Here is a 20994-nt window from a genome sequence, read left to right as displayed (position 1 = left end):
GGCCAGGCTGGTGTCGAACTCCTGATGTCAAGTGATCTGCCCACCTGGACCTCTCAAAGTGCTGGAATTACAGTCATGAGCCACTGCGCCCGGTCTAATTACCTCATTTTACAGATGAGAAAACTGATGCCAGGAAAGATGATGCCTTGTCCAAATGAGTTAGTAGCGGGTGGTCGCCACTGATCTTTCTACCATATGGTCTCCTAATACGTTCCCTGCCCTGGTGTCAAGCAGTAGTCACAGGTATGGGGACAGTCACCTAAAGACTAAGTTACTCAGTGTGTAGACCACTAACGTCCACTATCAACACACGGCAAGCTTGTTTGTAGGGCAGAATCTCAGGCCCCACCCCAGGCTTAAACCTTTTAGAAAGATCCACAACTGACCCATATACACATTAACTTCTAGAAGCACTGAGCTTTGGCTCCTACCTTTTTCTTCCCCTGAATCTCAGTCTCATCATGGTTTCACCAGTAGGCAAAACCAATGGTAAAATAGTTTCACTTCTGCCTCTCTATTACTCAATATCATGAACTTGCCTGGATCCATCAAGCTTTTCTGATTTTTTTTTCTTCCTAATAGTATAAAGAGTATAGGCTACCAAGGAAGTAAATCACTGTTCCAGATAATTCTGAACAAAATGATGCATTTGGTCCTTTGCCCTGAGTAGCCAAAAGTAGGGGGAAAGCCTGGAGGCTTTGGAGAAAGAAATGATTTGTCTCCAACTCACCCTTCCAGGTCTCTTCTCTGCATACTTCCAACCCCTGACTCCCCTATTCGGTTAGTGTGTCCTTCAATTAGCCAATGTGGCTAATCATTTAGTATGAATTAGTTTAAGGTCTTGCTCCTCCCAGGAATATTTGCAAAGAAGGGAAGGGTAGAATTTCAGACATGCGATTCTGGCTCAGGAAAGATTTAGCTGGGTAAAGGGAGCCACCAAATCACGTGAAAGTAGGCTTGGGCTGTGGCTCCATTTCAGGAGATCCTAGTCTTCCATTTGTAGCACAAAGGTTATCTTTGCTCCTAGGTCTGTAAAATGTGCATCGTCTCATGTGTAGTATTGCATGATTTTGAAAACATGATAGATAATTTATTTTGTGTAAGGCTCATAACTGTTCTGTGAGGAAGCTGGCATCATCTTCGTTTTACAGGACTTAAAGTTGTTTGGGGCCTTTTAGCTTCCGAACCAAACTCTAGGCTCCTTGTAATATGTTAATAAAGTTGTCTCTCTTATAGGCGTTTCTTTTTTTTTCTTTTTGAGATGAAGTTTTGCTCTTGTTGCTCAGGCTAGAGTGCAATGGTGCCATCTCGGCTCACTGCAACCTCCACCTCCTGAGTTCAAGCGATTCTCCTGCCTCTGCCTCCCAAGTAGCTGGGATTACAGGCATGCACCAGCATGCCTGGCTAATTTTGCTGTATGTTTAGTAGAGAAAGAGTTTCTCGATGTTGGTCAGGCTGGTCTTGAACTCCCCACCTCAGATGATCTGCCTGCCTCGGCCTCTCAAAGTGCTGGGATTACAGATGTAAGCCACCATGCCTGGCCATGCGAGTTTCTTATGACTGGTTTTAGTTTTATTTTGTTTAGTTTTGTTTTGAGACTGAGTGTTGCTCTGTTGCCGGCTGGAGTACAGTGGTGTAATCTTGGCTCACGCTCACTGCAACCTCCACCTCCCGGGTTCAAGTGATTCTCCTGCCTCAGCCTCTCGAGTAGCTGCGACTACAGGTACGCACCACCACACCTGGCTAATTTTTGTATTTTTAGTAGAGATGGAGTTTCACCATGTTGGCCAGATGGTCTTGATCTCTTGACCTCGTGATCTGCCCACCTCGGCCTCCCAAAGTGCTGGGATTACAGACGTGAGCCACCACGACCAGCCTGGTTTTGTTTGTTGATTTAATTTATTCATACACGTTTTTTGAATAGATAATGCTCTCCTAGATTCAGTGTTTGAGAAACAAATTCTTCACGATACTCAAGTCTTCTGAGGGTACTTTCTTTCTTTTCATGGCCTATTCTTGTTTCACCAGTACCTTCACTGTTTCCTCCCTACCATATCATCATGGCCATCATTGTTCTTTTGGAATGCAGGACCCCTTCAGTCTCCGAGAGAACTGATTCTCATGTTGGAATTCTCTCTAAGCCAATCTGTTCAGAATACTTTGACGCAAATGAATGGCCTCACCAGGGTGGACCAGTTCAGAGAAGGCTGACCAAGGAAGCAAAGAGCCTGGAAATCAGAACAAGAGAAGATTTTGCAGGCTTGGGACAAGTGTCTTCAATTATTTAAAGGGTTGTGATGTGAAAGAGAGATTTTGATTTTTCTTAGGGGTAGAGGTAGATTTACTGTGAAGATAATCTAGTTTAAGCTTTAGGGCTACTGTGTGGCCCCCTTCCAAGACCTTGTACCTAATTTTGAATCTTTACATTTGTGTTATTTCAACTAAAGACCTCTTCCCCCACCACCAAATTACAGTATATGAGTTTCACAAAACTGGATATACCCCTCTCTGTGTGGAACCAGAGAGCAAACCAGGACCTAGGATAGAAGTGAAAATCTCAAATGAGGGTATTCGTTCAGTATATTAGTTCAATAAAAGAAAATCTTTCCATGGGCCAAGACAATGCCACCAGGAAGTGGGTTGTGATAGGCACCTTCTTTTTTTTTTTTTTTTTTTTTTTTTTTTAATTTTGAGACGGAGTCTCGCTCTGTTGCCAGGCTGGAGTGCAGTAGCGCAATCTCGGCTCACTGCAACTCTACCTCTGGTGTTCAAGTGATTCTCCTACCTCAGCCTCCTGAGTAGCTGGGACTACAGGCACCCGCCACCATGCACAGCTAATTTTTGTATTTTTTTAGTAGAGATGGGGTTTCACCATGTTGGCCAGGATGGTCTCGATCTACTGACCTCATGATCTGCCCACCTCGGCCTCCCAAAGTGCTGGGATTACAGGTGTGAGCCGCCGTGCCAGGCCAGTAGGCACCTTCTATAGCTACCCACAGTTATTTGTCTCAGCAACATCCCCTCTTTGAAGCTAATAGAATTTGGATTTGTTCAAAAAGTTAAGGAGAGCCCTTGAGCTCCAGCTCCCAAGAGTGAATTCTGATTGGTCAAAGCCAATCATGGTATTCTCTTTCCCTATGGCCTTTAATTGGCCTGAGTAAGGGCAGGTCGTGTAGTTCTGGCCGGAGACAGGGGGTGCTGTCTTCTCTGATTAAAAGACAAGGCTTCAGGTAAAGGTCTTTTTCCCCTTCCCTTTTATTCCTGAAACTCAAGAGAGCTGGAGATAAGCATCCATCTTGTGGCCAGTAGGCTAGAAGCATGAAAACCAAAGTCAACATGCTAAGGGTGGCAGAGCAGAAATGGTAAAGGGGTTTAGGATCCTTACAGCATTGTTGAGGAGCAGAACCAGGACTAACAGCCACCTACCTTTAGATTACTTATGTGAGAAAAATAAACTCCTTATTTGTTCAAATAACAGTTAAAATTTCCCATTACTTCCAGCCAAATGCATTTTTCCTTGATACAGCTATCTTTAAGGAGAAGGCTTTCTCTGTCTCTGGTAGAAGTCAATTTTCTGGGGGAATTTACTACAAAACATGGGTTGCAGAGGGCCCCTATGTCTGGGAGAGAGGATTTGGGGAGACGATGACTTGTTTTTTTTTTTTTTTTTGAGACGGAGTCTCGCTCTGTCGCCCAGGCTGGAGTGCAGTGGCGCGATCTCGGCTCACTGCAAGCTCCACCTCCCGGGTTCACGCCATTCTCCCGCCTCAGCCTCCGAGTAGCTGGGACTACAGGCGCCCGCCACCACGCCCGGCTAGTTTTTTGTATTTTTAGTAGAGACGGGGTTTCACCATGTTAGCCAGGATGGTCTCGATCTCCTGACCTCGTGATCCACCCGCCTCGGCCTCCCAAAGTGCTGGGATTACAGGCTTGAGCCACCGCGCCTGGCCGATGACTTGTTTTTAGGAATAATTTTGCATAATTAGAACATGAACAATTTTCTATTACTTGGGCGCCTTAAGTTTCATCCTCCTTTCCTCAAGTCTTCATATATCCTTTAGCCTATAACCATCTTTCTCAATGGATTTCTCTAACCTCATCCACAGCCTCCTTCAATTCCATCTTTTTTTTTTTTTTTTTTTTTTTTTTGAGATGGAGTCTTGCTCTGTCACCCAGGCTAGAATGCAGTGGTGCGATCTCAGCTCACTGCAACCTCTGCCTCCCGGGTTCGAGCGATTCTCCTGCTTCAGCCTCCCAAGTAGCTGGGACCACAGACACACACCACCACTCCTGGATAATTTTTGTATTTTTAGTAGAGACAGGGTTTCACCTTTTTGGTCAGGCTGGTCTCAAACTGCTGACCTCAGGTGATCTACCTGCCTCAGCCTCCCAAAGTGTTGGGATTACAGGCATGGGCCACTGTGCCCGACCCCAATTCCACCTTTGATAGGGGACAGAAAAAAAGATTGAGCAGGATGGATGAGGAGGACACTGTTTTTCAAAACTGGTATGCTTTCCGACAATTTAGGAGAATAAGATATGTTTATAAGTATTGACAGAATGTGCTTCCATTTCTGATCTGTAATCAGATAAACCCGAACTTTTCAAATGAGTAAACATCAGGTAAACATAAAGAGAGACAGCCTGTACAGGCTGAGGAGATGGCACTGAAGACCCTGTAGTTTTCAAACTGGCTAATCAGACCCCTGGGAAGAAGGAATGCTTTTCAGGGGTACGTGGCCTGGGTGGGTTTTTTTTTTTTTTTTTTGACAGAGTTTCACTCCCATTGCTCAGGCTGGAGTGCAGTGCAGAGATAGCAGCTCACTGCAACCTCTGCCTCCTGAATTCATGCGATTCTCCTGCCTCAGCCTCCTGAGTAGCTGGGACTACAGGTGCAGGCCATTGCACCTGGGTAATTTTTGTATTTTTAGTAGAGATGATTTTCACCATGTTGTTCAGGCCAGTCTCAAACTCCTGAGCTAGAACTCTTGAGCCTTGGCCTTCCAAAGTTCTGGGATTACAGGTGTCCAGGAGGTATTTTTAAAAATACTTTTTTTTTTTCCAGACAGAGTCTCTGTCACCCAGGTTGGAGTGCAATGGTGCAATCTCAGCTCACTGCAACCTCCACCTCCCAAGTTCAAACGATTCTCCTGCCTCAGCCTCCCGAGTAGCTGGGATTACAAACATGTGTCACCACACCCAGCTAGGTTTTGTATTTTTAGTAGAGATGGGGTTTTACCATGTTGGCCAGGCTGGTCTCGAACTCCTACCTCAAGTGATCCTCCCGCCTCGGCCTCCCAAAGTGCTGGAATTATAGGCATGAGCCACCATGCTCGGTCTAAAGGACTTTATTGTGAAACATTTTAGATAGAATAGTTTAATGTCCCCATCACCCAGCCTCAGTTCATGGCCCATTCTTGTTTCATCTATACCTTCGCTGCTTCCCCCTGCCATATCATCATTTCTTTTTTTTATTGAGATAAAGATGCAAGATGACCACCAACAATTCCTCCCATCCCTGAAAACCCATGCTGCTCCTCTAATGAAGAGTGATGAAAATATTCCACAGTTAGACTGTGGTTGTACAACTCTGTGAAAATACCCAAAGCCATGGAAGTGTACACTTTAAGTGGGTGAATTATATCTCAATAAAGATGCTTTTAAAAGGTGGAGAAGAAAAATTTCTCCATTTTAATAATAATTAAAGAAAACAAAGAGGTAGAGTCTCTGTGATTTGCTTAAACCATTAACAGGTAGCAGAAGGGACGCTCTGTGACTGCTGGGCATAGCCCTTCATCGGCCCCGGAGTTTCTGTTTTCACCGTTTTGCCATACCAACGGACCTGCAGGAGAGTAGCCCAGGCAGAATCCAGCAATTCTTTTGAGCCACCCCAGCAGAGATGCCACACAGACCAGTGAAACCACCTTGGCAGCTCCAGCACCTGTTGAGCTGCCCAGCCAACACATGGGGCAGAGATGAGCTGCCAAGCCTGTCTACTACGTTTTGGGGTGGTGGAGGAGTGGGCAGTGCCAAATCCCTAGAAGCAGCTCAATGAGTATTTATCTGTTTTCATTTCAGCCAGCAGAGGGTCCTCAAGGTAACACCTTCCAGTGGCTCCCCCACCTCTCTCAGAGCTCTGGCCAGGGCCCACAAGGCCCTCCATCTTACCCCTTTCCTCTCTGACTGTCACCTCTTCCTTCTCTTCCTCTTGCTTCCTCACTTCTAGCCAAAAGGCCTTCCTTCAACAGACAGACCTGTCCCCTTGCAGGGCCTTTTGCCCTTGCTCTTCCCTTTGGTCCTCCCCAGACGGCCACAGGGTTCCTCCTACACTTCTTGTAGGTCTTCACTCAAATGCTACCTTCCTTTTTTTTTTTTTGAGACTGAGTCTGGCTCTGTCGCCAGGCTGGAGTGCAGTGGGGTCATCTGGACTCACTGCAACCTCCGCCTCCCGGGTTCAAGCGACTCTCCTGCCTCAGTCTCCTGAGTAGCTGGGACTACAGGCCCATGCCACCACGCCAGGCTAATTTTTGTATTTTTAGTAGAGGCAGGGTTTCACAATGTTGGCCAGGCTGGTCTCGATCTCCTGACCTCGTGATCCGCCCGCCTCGGCCGCCCAAAGTGTTCGGATTACAGGCGTGAGCCACCGCGCCCAGCCAAATGCCACCTTCTTATTGAGACCTCCTGTCTGTGTAAAATCGCAAACCCTCACTCCCTGTCCTTATTCCCTACTTCTACTTTTCTCTTTAGCATTTACCAATGTCTAACAGTATTTAATTTCACTAATTTATCTCGTTTATTTTCTGTCTCGTTTATATTCCTGCTATAATATAAACTCCAGGAAGGATTTTTGCCTGTCTTGGTTGTCTGTCGTATCTCGTGTCTAGAACACAGAACCCGTAGTAGGCACTTCAATAAATTACCTGTAGAATGAATGGACTGAATGTCACCTTGTTGGAGAGTACCCCGCCACCACCACAGTCTGTTAAGCAGTAATCTTTTATTTCTCTTTCCCAGTTCTATTTTTCTTTGTTTATACTTAATCACCTTTGACACCTATTTGTTTACTGTTTCTCTCCCCAGTAGAGTGAAAGTTACTTTAATAGCAGAGATTTAAATGTATTTTAATCCCTACAAAAAAGAAAAAGGGAGGAAATACATGACAAGCTCTCAGTAAGTATTTGCGAAGCAATTAATCTCTTGAACGAAGATCCAGCAGTCAGCTCCACCAGCCTCCTTCGTGATAGGACTAACTTGGGGTCTGTCTGCGGGCGAGCACCTCCTCCGCGGGCGGAGGGCCGCAGCGAGAGCTGGGTTTCGGCAGCGCCCCATTAAACCAGCCGCGGACGCCCGGCTGCAGGCGATAGTTCCAGCCTGGCCCGGCCCGGCGTCGCCGGTTTTTCTCCAGTCGCCCTGCCAGCCAGTTTCCGGGGCGGTGTCATCGCCCGTTTAAGAGCGGAGCGCTCCGCCCTGGGGGCGGAGCTGGGAGGGAGCTTTAAGGGGCGGACGGGCGGGAGGTCGGGGTCCTGCGGGGATTAGAGCCGGTGGGCTCGCTGTGGGCGCCATTTCTCGGCGTCTACCGAGGAGTCGCCCCTTCCTCAGCCTTGCTCGGCTCTTCTCCCCTCTGGTCGCCGGGGCCGCGCCGTCCCCGCTCAGGTAAGCGCGAGGCCCGGCGGCGCCGCGGTACAGCCGGCTGCCCTCCTAGCCGAGCGGACCCCTCCTCGCCCGCGCCTGCGGTGGCGGCCTTGTCCCCGGGGAGGCGGGCGGGGGCCGCGCCTAGACCTCAGGGCGGCCGGTCCTTGGCTCGTCGGGCCGGCAGGGCATTAATCCCGCCGGAGGGAGGGGCGGCGGCGGCCAATGAGGCAGGGCCGCCGAGTTTCGGTCGATACCGCGCGACGGGCCGGAGCGGAGGGCCCGGGGCAGCTGGGTTAATGTTTGCCGGGCGGACGCGCTCCTGGGGCCGCGGGCACCCCTCGCCGGTCCGCGGGGCTGCCGTCCAGCGGGAGAGACAAAAGTCGCAAGGGAGGGGGAAAAACGAACTGAGTTTGTGTCACGGTTTTGGTGAACTTTTCGAGCTGACTTGTATTTGAGTAAAATTTCAGCTCCTTGGGAAAGGAGAGGCAGGTGTGTTCCCGGGAAAGACGAGGTCTGAAGCGCCCGCCCCGCCCCCACCCGAGGCGTTTGTCGTGCTAATGATGGGTTCTTTGGTGTGTAAATGTTAATTGTCTCTGTGGTTACTTGAATTCTACCTAAGAGCGAGACCCGAGTCTTAAAACGTTTGGCAATGTTTTAGACTAGTATTAAAATTTTTTAAAGAATTACGGGGAAAATTCCCATAACCGTGTACATTTCTAATGTAACCCACAACTGCATTAACTCAGTTTCTAACGTAACCTGTTGCTGAGCTCTAGTTAACCTTGTTGGATTATTTGTGCATGTAAGATAGTGTGCAGGTTTTGGAAAATAGGCTAACTTCATTCGAAAGCGATATGCGTAACTGCTGTTGAGTTACTCGCTTGCATTTTCTTTATTGGGATTGCTGGGACAAAATATAGTGGTACCTTCATGGCATTTGCTGTATATTGCTTTATCAAAAAGCAATTACCATATTGTGGCCATCAGTCATGTAAGAGTATACATATTTCATGAGTAACTTTTGGGTTTTGGATACTTCTTTTAACCAACTTCTGTTAGGATTGCTTAAATTTGCGTTTTATGATTCCAAAGGAAATCCTTCTAGTAAGGAACTAGAGTAGAAACAGCTGTTTTTTGGAAGCCACATAAACCTACCATCCAAAAATTCCACTGTCATTCTAGTGTGTCAGGCGAGTTTTTTATTGAGTGCCTGATATGCGGGTTGTTAAGCCAGCTGTTGGGCCGAAGCAGTGAACAAGCCAGACGAAATCTTTGTCCTTGTGTGTGAATGGGGGAAGTAGCCAGTAAAAAAATAATACTGAACAGATACTTAATTACAATTTTTTTGTTATAAAGAAAAGGCTAAGAGGACTAAAAGGGACATCGAATTTAGACTCACAAGTCTGAGATTCTGTTTTTCTGAGACTAAGACATTTCGACTATAAGTCTGAAGTTAGTCCAGTGAAGTGGGAGCGGGTGGAAGAGAGGGGAAGTGGAAAAAGAGCATTCCAGGAAGGTGGAACAGCTAGTGAAAAATGGTCCAGAATTAAGAAGGCTCTTGGGCCGAGCAGAAAGAGTACAAGAGCAGAGCCAACAGTAGGGAGTAGGTTGACAGATGGGTCAGGCAAGTAGGAGGAGCTGCATCTAGGACCAGGGCCATTAAATATTTTAGAATAGGGATCAGATTTGTGGTTGCCAAGAATCCAGTGGCTGTGACATGAAGAGTGGAATTGGGAGAGTGCAGGTGGGAAGGGAAAAGTGAGTATGAGGAAACTTTTTTCACAGTCATAAAAAAAATTCCCCACAACTTTTAATGACTCATTCATATATTATTGTGGTTTTTTCCATTAAAAAAAAAAAATAGATGGAGTCTTGCTATGTTGCCCATGCAGGTCTTGAACTCCTGGCCTCCAACAGTCGTCCTGACTTAGCCTCCCAGAGTGCCAGGATTGCAGATGTGAGCCACTGTACCCGGCCATATATTCTCGTTGTGACCTCTGACATGTCCCTCTTCAGAGAGAATCTCACTTAACGGTTTACGAGTGTGTCTGTTTAGCGTCTGTGTGTGTGTGTGCATGGATCCCACCTCAGTGTAGGATAAAACTCTTCAGTGTTCTGTGATTTGATTTTTCACTTACAAATGTTGTCATATCTAAGTCAAGTATTTATTTAAAACAACTGTATTATGGCTAGGCTTGGTGCCTCATGCCTGTAATCCCAGCACTTTGGGAGGTTGAGGTGGGAGGATTCCCTGAGGCCAGGAGTTTGAGACAAACCTGGCTAAATAGCAGTACCCTGTCTCTACAAAAAATAGCTTAAAAAACAATTAGCTGGGTGGGGTGGTATGTGCTTGTAGCCCTAGGTGGGAGAATCCCTTGAGCATGGTAGATGAAGGCCCTGGTGAGCCTTGGATGCTAGAGTGAGACCGTCTGGAGGCCGAGACGGGCGGATCACAAGGTCAGGAGATCGAGACCATCCTGGCTAACACGGTGAAACCCCGTCTCTACTAAAAAATACAAAAAACTAGCCGGGCGCAGTGGCGGGCGCCTGTAGTCCCAGCTACTCGGGAGGCTGAGGCAGGAGAATGGCGTGAACCCGGGAGGCGGAGCTTGCAGTGAGCTGAGATCCGGCCACTGCACTCCAGCCTGGGCGGCAGAGCGAGACTCCATCTCAAAAAAAAAAATAAATAAAAATAAATAAATAAATAAATAAATACATAAATAAAAATAAAACAACTGTATTGTATGCCATTTTGTGTACCATAACTTGTTTAACTGCACATTGATGAACATATTTAAAATTTTCTTAGTTATGCCCCGAAAAATCCCGTTCCTACAACTTAAAGCACAGGTGTGATTTTTTTTTTTTCTTTAGGTTATCCTTCCAGAAATAGAACTGTTGAGTAAGGAGTATGCATGTTAAAATTTTTAATATTGGCCCAGTGAGGTGGCTCACGCCTGTAATCCCAGCACTTTGGGAGGCCGAGGCGGGTGGATCACCTGAGGTCAGGAGTTTGAGACCAGCCTGGCCAACATGGTGAAACCCAGTATCTACTAAAAGTACAAGAATTAGCCGGGCGTGGTAGCTGGTGCCTGTAATCCCCGCTCCTCGGGAGGCCAAGGCAGGAGAATCGCTTGAACCTGGCAGGCAGAGGTTGCAGTGAGCCAAGATCGTGCCATTGCACTCCAACCTGGGGAACAAGAGTGAGACTGTCTCCAAAAAAAAAATAATAATAATAATTTAAAAAAAATATTAATAGCATGGGCAAATCTCCCTCCAAAAAAGGCCAATGTATGAGGATTATTTTTTCTCACATTCTTTTTAACACTATCTTGAGTCTTTAAATGACAGACGGTATCTTATTTTTTTCATTTGGATTTTCTTGGATACTGTTAAAGGTGTTCGTTTTTATGAACATCTTTCAAATTATCTTTTAGGAGTTTTTCATATCATGCTCTTTTTTTTTTGATACAGCATCTCACTCTCAGGTTGGAGTGCAGTGGTGGGATATCATAAAATGTTTCTTGGGAGATATTGGTGGAGTTAAAAGGAATATGTAGGGATTCTGTGACACAGGATTTTAGAAAGCTGGGATAACAAGTACTGTCTTAGGCAGCTGAAATGAGACTGGATAGCAAATTCCAAAGGGAGAAATATCTGGAGAGAGAGTGGGACCAGGTATTATATATGAGTGTTTGGCACGCTGGAAAGTTACCTAACTAAAATTTTAGTTATCTCCTTGGGATTAGTTTACCTAATTACACAAGAGTATACTTGTATAAAATATGTAGGTTAATCTTCGGTGTATAGACATTTTAATATGGTAGTATCTTAAAAATTGGATTTTATCAGGTTCATAAATAAATCTAGTTGAAAAAGTCATTTAATCTGAAGGCTTCTCTTGAAAAACAGCATTCTTCTGAATTCTTCTGCTCCCTCTCCCAAGGCAATCATTTTCACATTTTAAATCAAATGCTCTTACTGCTAGTTCTTGATTTTTTAATTTTAGTGATGACCTGTTGGCTTGCTGTTACGCATGATGAGGAATTAACTCTTTTCATATCTGTATCCCCTACCTCTTATTATGTACCTCCTCTCTGTTGTAGTTAGTTATTGTTTGCTCAATATTTAGTGTTTGACATTTAAATCATTAACAGCTGAGTCATCTAGTGTATTGTGATTTACTTTTCTGCACAGCTTCTTGTTTCGTTTGGAATTAATAGTCTTTTTGGCTTATTTGTTGGCTTATGTGTACTTAAACTCTCTTTGTTGTGCAAATGAAACGCATTAGGATAGCAAAGTGACTTTGATTTTGTTTCCATTTAGTGTGCTATGTTTTAAAACCCGTTTTAACTGTTTTGATTAACATTAATGTTCTTTATAGAGATAAGGAAAAAAGTAGCATTAAAGTACTTTGACATTAAAAAGATTTATGTTAAGTAGTTATTTAAAATCTGTATGTAATAGAATATTTGACAAAACTTATGAAATTTGAATTATATTTGTATTTTAGCTGAAATAGGTGATTGTTTTTATATTTTTGTTATGAATGCTCAGAAAAGAAATGGAACTTCTCAGGACTTTTTTTTTTTTTTTTTTTTTGAGACAGTCTCGCTCTGCCACCCAGGCTGGAGTGCAGTTGGCGTGATCTCAGCTCACTGCAAGCTCCGCCTCCTGGATTCATGCCATTCTCCTACCTCAGCCTCCCGTGTAGCTGGGACTGTAGGCGCCCACCACTGCGCCCGGCTAATTTTTTGTATTTTTAGTAGAGATGGGGTTTCCCCGTGTTAGCCAGGATGGTCTCGATCTCCTGACCTCGTGATCCACCCGGCTTGGCCTCCCAAAGTGCTGGGATTACAGACGTGAGCCATCACACCCAACCACTTCTCAAGATTTTTATGATCATCAAAGGATACCTTAGTGTCTGACATCATCTTAGGATATACAAGATGTTGTACATATAATTTATCTTTTTAGAAGACCTGATGAACTTCATGAGTGTTTGCCTTCTCCTGCCTAATCAGTTCCTCATAAAATGGTCCAGTAAATTTAGAAAGCTCCAAACAAACCGTGGCTATGTCTTATACATACAAGTCTTTTAAAACTTTGAATTAAAGTAACCAGCTTTTTAAATTAATTAACTTTTTAATTGACAAAAATTGTGTCTATTTATCATGTATAATATCTCTTGAAATATTTATTAAAAGTAGCCAGTTTTAATGATTTTTATCAGATTTACTTGACCAGGAGACCTTTTTATTTTTTGTTTTATTTACTGATTTTTTGAGACAGGGTCTTGCTCTGTTGCCCGAGCTAGAATGCAGTGGTGCAATCCCAGCTCACTGCAGCTTTCACTGCCTGGGGTCAAGTGATCCTTCTGCCTCATAGCCCCTCAAGTAGCTGGGGCCACAGGTATGCACCACCACACTTGGGTAATTTTAGTTTTAGTAGTGATTAGGTCTCACTGTGTTGCCCAGGCTGGTCTTGAACTCCTGGACTCTAATAGTCCTGCTGCCTGGGCCTCCCAAAACGTTGGGATTGCAGGCGTGAGTCACTGCACCCAGCCCAGGAGGCCTTTTTAGTAGCATTTCTACTAATGTGCACAGGACTTGACTAAATAATGCCATTTCACTGACTGCAAGTTGTGGAGAATCTCATTTTTTTGCTGATGCCATCTTTTTCTCTCTGCTTTTATAGTGACAAAAATGCTGAGTTTCTTCCGTAGAACACTGGGGCGTCGGTCTATGCGTAAACATGCGGAAAAGGAACGACTCCGAGAAGCACAGCGCGCAGCCACACATATTCCTGCAGCTGGAGATTCTAAGTCCATCATCACGTGTCGGGTGTCCCTTCTGGATGGTACTGATGTTAGTGTGGACTTGCCAGTAAGTAGGTCTTGCCGAGCTCCAAATTCTGTTTGCGATTACTGTCTTTGTTTGTTTGTTTAAAAGCTTTGTATTGATAACTTCTGGATCGTAATCGGTAAAGGTACTATGGGTTAATATAGATCAGGCACTGTAACATTCGGCTACACGGATCAGATAACTGTAGACCAAAAGTACTTGGATGGATGGTATTTCTCTTTGGAATTAGTGGCAATTACCTGAAACATTTAGATGATAGAGCCGTTATTGGCATGAGTCCGTTTTGTGTGTGTTTATGTGTGTTCTTTGTGATGGCAGCACGTAATGTAGTCTAGTGGATTTCTCACAATCCTTGTTGAACAATTATAAAAACATTGTGACTCTTTGAGAATAACAACACTTACATGTGTACTGTAAGACTTTTAGTTTTCTGTGCACTTCTGTATTTTTTAAAACTCTCCTTACTTTCTTCAAAATAAGTATTTCCCCACAATTTGGTTTACTTGCAGACATTAATTAGGTGAAGTGAGAAGAAGGACTTTCTTCATACCCCTCAGCTCTGACTGTCTTTCTCTTTGCTCCCGAAGTATTTTGCATTGTAGGTTTTTCTTACATTGTAGTCTTTATCTCAAGACAGCCTGTTGTAATTATATTTGCATTTTGGATAGGTGTTTTTGTTTTTTTTTTGCAGAAATGCATAATCATAACTCCGTGTGAAACAATCCGACATGTTTGAAAGGGGTTAGCTTATTTTTTTACAGACCTTTTTGGGTGGAGGAGGGGAAGAAAAGATTACCTTTTTGGTTTTGGGCAGTTGAATATTTTTCTGAGCTGCTTACTAATACCAAGTATCTTTCTCACGTCTTTGTTCTGCATTCAAAGACTTACCGTAAATTATGTCATTTGATGTGAGCTTCGTAGGATGTTCCTTGATGTCTTTCCTCCCAACAAACTTTTTAGTACACCTTCATTTACCCAAAATTCAATTAAAAAAGTCTCTTTGGGGCCGGGCGTGGTGGCTCAAGCCTGTAATCCCAGCACTTTGGGGGGCCAAGACGGGCGGATCATGAGGTCGGGAGATCGAGACCATCCTGGCTAACACGGTGAAACCCCGTCTCTACTAAAAATACAAAAAAACCAGCCGGGTGAGGTGGCGGGCGCCTGTAGTCCCAGGTACTCAGGAGGCTGAGGCAGGAGAATGGCGTGAACTCGGGAGGCGGAGCTTGCAGTGAGCTGAGATCCGGCCACTGCACTCCAGCCTGGGCGACAGAGCGAGACTCCGTCTCAAAAAAAAAAAACAAACGTCTCTTTGGGCAAAATAATCTACATGCTGCTGTAATACATAATTGAATAAGCTCAGGAAGGCCTTAAACTCACCAACTGAGAGTATAAGGAGTTGGAGAGTTTAAATGGATGTTCTGATTATCTTAATAATTTGGAATGTATTAGATATGTACATTATACATTTTAAAATGTTAAAGTATAAAATTAAAGAGTCAGGATTTCTTGAAGTGTTTTGAAGTCATCATTACGTGTATTTGTTATCTTTGTCGATAAGAATGTATATTTTTAGGGTTTTTGATTCTGGACAACTTGAAAGCATCTGAATTTTCTTCCTGTAAGTACTTCTTGAGGGTTTATCAGACATTCCAACATGAGCTATTTTGTGAGGATAGTTTTCGGACTCATTTCTTATTTGATAAGAATCTTAAGAGTTTTGTGTACTATTTCATTAAAATATCATTAAATATGTGGTGAAAAGCCTGAGATTGCTGTGTAAGAGACTGGAAAGAAGTTTCTTATTACCTAATGTTTGAAGTATGAAGTCTCAGCGTTGTTGATGGATAAGCTGATAGTAGGAGAGTAGAATTTGTAAAACAAAAAAAAACAAACAAAAAAAAAAACTTTTTAAAAAGGCAGTGCAGTATGGAGGAGAAACAACACTAGATTTTAAAGTAGTGAACAAATGGCTAGTTACTGATCTGGAATGGTTTCCTAAACTTTGTATGCTTAGCTGGGTGTATGTGATGCTTGATCAAGTATATAAGCTAACTGGTCTCTCATGGGGACAATTGTAGTGAAACAGCTGGAGTTATAGATTGGACGTTTTGTGAAACAAGAGGAGTTATCGGCAGGTGCAGTGGCTTATGCGTGTAATCCCAGCACTTTGGGAGGCCGAGGCGGGCGGATCACGAGGTCAGGAGTTTGAGACCAGCCTGGCCAACATAGTGAAACCCCGTCTCTACTAAAAATACAGAATAACTGGGCGTAGTGGCGGGTGCCTGTAATCCCAGCTACTTGGGAGGCTGAGGCAGGAGAATTGCTTGAACCCGGGAGGCAGAGGTTGCAGTGAGCCGAATTCGCACCACTGCACTCCAGCCTGGGCAACAGTGCAAGACTCCGTCTCAAAAAAAAGGAACAACTGTCTTTCCAGTTCTGTAGGTGAAATCATACTTATTAACCTAACTCTAGGTACATGCATGGATATAAAGCGGTCATTGGCCTGTTTTACTAAGTTGTCGCTAAAGGAAAAAATAGGCCAGAAGAATAATAATTTCTAAAAAAGAAAAAATGATTTCCCCTTTTCAGATTTATTTTCTCAACCAGTCTGCTGTGATTCTGGAAGATTTAGAATTGATTTTAGAAATTGGATGAAGCACATACTCATTTCCCATTAGGATAAGGGTCACTAGTGATTATAGCTAACCATCTAAAAAAAAAAAAAAAATAGAGTGAGAAGGCCTTTCATTGAATGACAAAGGAATCAGGTAGAAATTTCTATCTAATTTTTAAGCTTTTTCTTTGAAAATACCACAGTAAACTTGTTTAAGAGCTTAGTATTAGTAAATCACTTATAACGTAAAATCCTTCTAAGTTTTAAATTAGGAAATGTTTGGCCAATTAACCAATAGATAATTTTTTTCCTTTTCTAAAAATTATATTTTAAGTTCTGGGATACATGTGCAGAATGTGCAGGTTTGTTACATAGGTATACACATGCCATGGTGGTTTGCTGCACTCATCAACCCGTCATCTACATTAGGTATTTCTCCTAATGCTATCCCTCCCCTAACCCTCTAACCCCCGACAGGCCTCAGTGCATGATGTTCCCCTCCCTGTGTCTGTGTGTTCTCATTGTTCAACTCCCACTTATGAGTGAGAACACGTGGTGTTTGGTTTTCTGTTCCTGTGTTAGTTTGCTGAGAATGATGGTTTCCAGCTTCATCTATGTCCCTGAAAAGGACGTGAACTCATCCTTTTTATGGCTGCATAGTATTCCGTGGGGTTTATGTGCCACATTTTTATCCAGTCTATTATTGATGGGCATTTGGGTTGGTTCCAAGTCTTTGCTATTGTGAATAGTGCTGCAGTAAACATACGTTGTGCATGTGTCTTTACAGTAGAATGATTTATAATTCTTTGGGATATACACCCAGTAATGGGATTGCTGGGTCAAAAGATATTTCTGGTTCTAGATCCTTGAGGAATCGCCACACTGTCTTCCACAATGGTTGAACTAATTTACACTCCCACCAACAGTGTAAAAGCATTCCTGTTTCTCCACATCCTCTCCAGCGTCTGTTGTTTCCTGACTTTTTTTATTGATGGCCATTCTAAGTGACGTGACATGGTATCTGATTGTGGTTTTGATTTGCATTTCTCTAATGACCAGTGATGATGAGCCTTTTTTCATATGTTTGTTGGCTACATAAATGCTTTCTTTTGAGAAGTGTCTGTTCATATGCTTCACCCACTTTTTGGTGGAGTTGTTTGTTTTTTTCTTGTAAATTTAAGTTCCTTGTAGATTCTGGATATTAGCCCTTTGTCAGATGGATAGATTGCAAAATCTTTCTCCCATTCTGTAGGTTGCCTGTTCACTCTGATGATATTTTCTTTTGCTGTGCAGAAGCTCTTTAGTTTAATTAGATCCCATTTGTCAGTTTTGGCTTTTGTGGCCATTGCTTTTGGTGTTTTAGTCATGAAGTCTTTGCCCATGCCTATGTCCTGAATGGTATTGCCTAAGTTTTCTTCTAGGGTTTTTATGGTTTTAGGTTTTACGTTTAAGTCTTTAATCCATCTTGAGTTAATTTTTGTATAAGATGTTAAGGAGGGGGGTCCAGTTTTAGTTTTCTGCATATGACTAGCCAGTTTTCCCAATACCATTCATTAAATAGGGAATCCTTTCCCCATTGCTTGTTTTTGTCAGGTTTGTCAAAGATCAGATGGTTGTAGATCTGTGGCATTATTTCTGGGGCCTCTGTTCTTTTCCATTGGTCTGTATATCTGTTTTGGTACCAGTACCATGCTGTTTTGGTTACTGTAGCCTTGTAGTATAGTTTGAAGTTAGGTAGCGTGATGCTTCCAGCTTTGTTCTTTTGCTTAGGATTGTCTTGGCTATATGGGTCTTTTTTGGTTCCATATGAAATTTAAAGTAGTTTTTTTCTAATTCTGTGAAGAAAGTCAGTGGTAGTTTGATGGGGATAGCATTGAATATATAAATTACTGTGGGCAATATTGCCATTTTCACGATATTGATTATTCCTATCCATGAGCATGGAATATTTTAACATTTGTTTGTGTCCTCTCTTATTTCCTTGAGCAGTGGTTTGTAGTTCTCCTTGAAGAGGTCCTTCATATCTCTTGTGAGTTGTAATCATGTCATCTGCAAACAGACAATTTTACTTCCTCTATTCCTATTTGAATATCCTTTATTTCTTTCTCTTGCCCATTGCCCTGGCCAGAACTTCCAATACTATGTTGAATAGGAGTGGTGAGAGAGGGCATCCTTGTCTGGTGCCAGTTTTCAAAGGGAATGCTTCCAGTTTTTGCCCATCCAGTATAATATTGGCTGTGGGTTTGTCATAAAAAGCTCTTAAATTATTTTGAGATACGTTCCATCAATACCTAGTTTATTGTTTTCAGCATGAAGGTGTGTTGAACTTTGTCGAAGGCCTTTTCTGCATCTGTTAAGATAATCATGTAGTTTTGTTTTGTTTTTTGTTTTTTTGAGACGGAGTCTTGCTCTGTCACCCAGGCTGGAGTGCAGTGGCGCAATCCTAGCTCACCACAAGCTCCGCCTCCTGGGTTCACGCCATTCTCCTGCCTCAGCCTCCTGAGTAGCTGGGACTACAGGTGCCTGCCACCACACCCGGCTAATTTTGTTTTTGTATTTTTAGTAGAGATGGGGTTTCACTGTGTTAGCCAGGATGGTCTCAATCTCCTGACCTCGTGATTTGCCCGCCTCGGCCACCCAAAGTGCTGGGATTACAGGCGTGAGCCACCGCACCCGGCCAATCATATGGTTTTTGTCATTGATTCGGTTTAGGATGGATTACGTTTATGGATTTGCGTATGTTGAACCAGCCTTGCATCCCAGGTATGAGGCCGACTTGATCATGGTGGATGAGGTTTTTGATGTGCTGCTGGATCAGTTTGCTAGTATTTTATTGAGGATTTTTGCATTGATGTTCATCAGGGATATTGGCCTGAAATTTTCTTTTTTTGTTGTATCTCTGCCAAGTTTTGGTATCAGGATAATGCTGGCCTTATAAAATGAGTTAGGGAGGTGTCCCTCCTTTTCTGTTATTTGGAATAGCTTCAGAAGGAATGGTACCAGCTCCTCTTTGTGCCTCTGGTAGAATTTGGCTGTAAATCCATCTGGTCCTGGGGTTTTTTTGATTGGTAGGCAATTAATTGCTGCCTCGATTTCAGAACTTGTTGTTGGTCTATTCAGGGATTTGACTTCTTCCTGGTTTTGTCTTGGGAGGATGTATGTGTTCAGGAATTTATCCATTTCTTCTAGATTTTGTAGTTGATTTGTGTAGAGGTGTTCATAGTATTCTCTGATGGTAGTTTCTGTTTCTGTGGGATCAGTGGTGAAATTCTGTTTATTATTTTTCATTGTGTCTATTTGATTCTTTTTGTTTTCTTGCTTTCCATTTGCTTGGTAAATGTTCCTTCATCCCTTTATTTTGAACCTGTGTGTGTCTTTGCAGGTGAGATGGTTCTCCTGAATACAGCACACTGATGGGTCTTGACTCTATCCAGTTTGCCAGTCTGTGTCTTTTAATTGGGGTGTTTAGCCCATTTACCTTTAAGGGTAATAGATAACAATTTTTATATCCTATTTTACTGATATAGATGCTAAAGGCTTTAAATTATATAAGACCGTGTATAGTTATACTTTTAAATACATGAAAACCATCCCATGTTCTTGAATTTGAAGACTTAAGGTTGGTAGGATGGCAGTACACCTCACATTGATTTATGCATTCAGTGCAGTCCCCATGAGAATTCCAGCTGACCTGGTTGTAGAAATTTACAAGCTGATTCTAAAATTCTTAAGATATTGTAAGGAACTCTTAATAGCTAGAACAATATTGAAAAACAATAATTAGGAGGACACATACTTCCAATTCTAAGACTGACTACAAAGCAACAATAAGTTGGTGTGCTACTGGCACAAGGATAGACACATAGGTCTGTGGAACAGAATAGAGAACCCAGGAATAAACCCATACAGTCATGGGTCAGGTGATTTTTGACAAAGATGCCAAGACCATTTAATGGGGGAAAGAACAGTCTTTTTAACAAATGGTACTTGGGGAGGTGGGATTGCCATATGCCAAAGAATGAAGTTGGGCTCTCACTGTGTAAAAGTATGAGCTAAAACTATAAATCCTTAGAAAAAAATAGGCGTAATTTTTGTATTTTTCATTGATATATCGTAGCTGTACATACTTTGGGAGTACATAGTGCTATTTTGGTACATGTATATAGTGTATAAATGATCAAGTCAGGGTACATGAGATATCCATCACCTCAGACATTTAGGAGTGAATCTTTGGATCTTGGATTTGGCACCACTTTCTTTTTTTTTTTCTGATACGGAGTCTTACTCTTTTGCCCAGGCTGGGATGCAATGACGCGATCTCAGCTTACTGCAATCTCTGCCTCCTGGGTTCAAACAAGTCTCCTGCCTCAGCCTCCTGAGTAGCTGGGATTACAGGTGCCTGCCACCACACCTGGCTAATTTTTTGTATTTTTAGTAGAGATGGGGTTTCACCATGTTTGCCAGGCTAGTCTTGAACTCCTAACCTCAAGTGATCCGCCCGCCTTGGCTTCCCAAAGTGTTTGGATTACAGGCGTGAGCCACTGCGCCCAGCCTGGCACCACTTTCTTATATATGACCTAAAAAGCATGAGCAACTGAAGAAAAAGTAAATAAATTGGACTTCATCAAAATGAAAACTTTTTCATTTAGCTTTCAAAGGAGACCATCAAATAAGCTACAAGACTGTCACACAGAATAAGAGGAAAGTATTTGCAAATTACATATCTGATAAGGAATTTGTATCTAGGGTATATAAAGAACACCCAGTTTAAAAATTGGCAAAGGATCTCAATAAACATTTCTCCAAATAGGTTATATAAATGGCCAGCAAGCACATGAAAAGAAGCTCAACATCATAAGTCATCATAGAAGTGCAAAATAAAAC

General features: G+C 43.0%; 1 protein-coding gene across 2 annotated transcripts in view; it reads left to right on the top strand.

Moving 5' to 3' along the window:
* The first annotated feature begins 7471 nt into the window (after positions 1 to 7471).
* LOC112617103 (band 4.1-like protein 5) overlaps positions 7472 to 20994 on the top strand; it is a 175577-nt gene continuing 162054 nt past the window's right edge. Inside the window, exons 1-2 of one of the 2 annotated variants that reach the window (XM_025373819.1) lie at positions 7472 to 7653; positions 13330 to 13517. In XM_025373819.1, coding sequence (XP_025229604.1) covers positions 13338 to 13517 — 180 coding nt within the window. In that variant the 5' untranslated portion in view covers positions 7472 to 7653; positions 13330 to 13337. Of the gene's footprint in view, positions 8122 to 13329; positions 13518 to 20994 lie in introns of both variants that reach the window. The other variant, XM_025373818.1, reaches the window with a different exon arrangement.

This window comes from Theropithecus gelada, unplaced genomic scaffold, assembly GCF_003255815.1.
Source record: "Theropithecus gelada isolate Dixy unplaced genomic scaffold, Tgel_1.0 HiC_scaffold_15883, whole genome shotgun sequence".
Lineage (NCBI taxonomy): Eukaryota > Metazoa > Chordata > Mammalia > Primates > Cercopithecidae > Theropithecus > Theropithecus gelada.
Note: the sequence above shows the minus strand (reverse complement) of the source record. Positions and strands in the feature narration are given on the sequence as shown.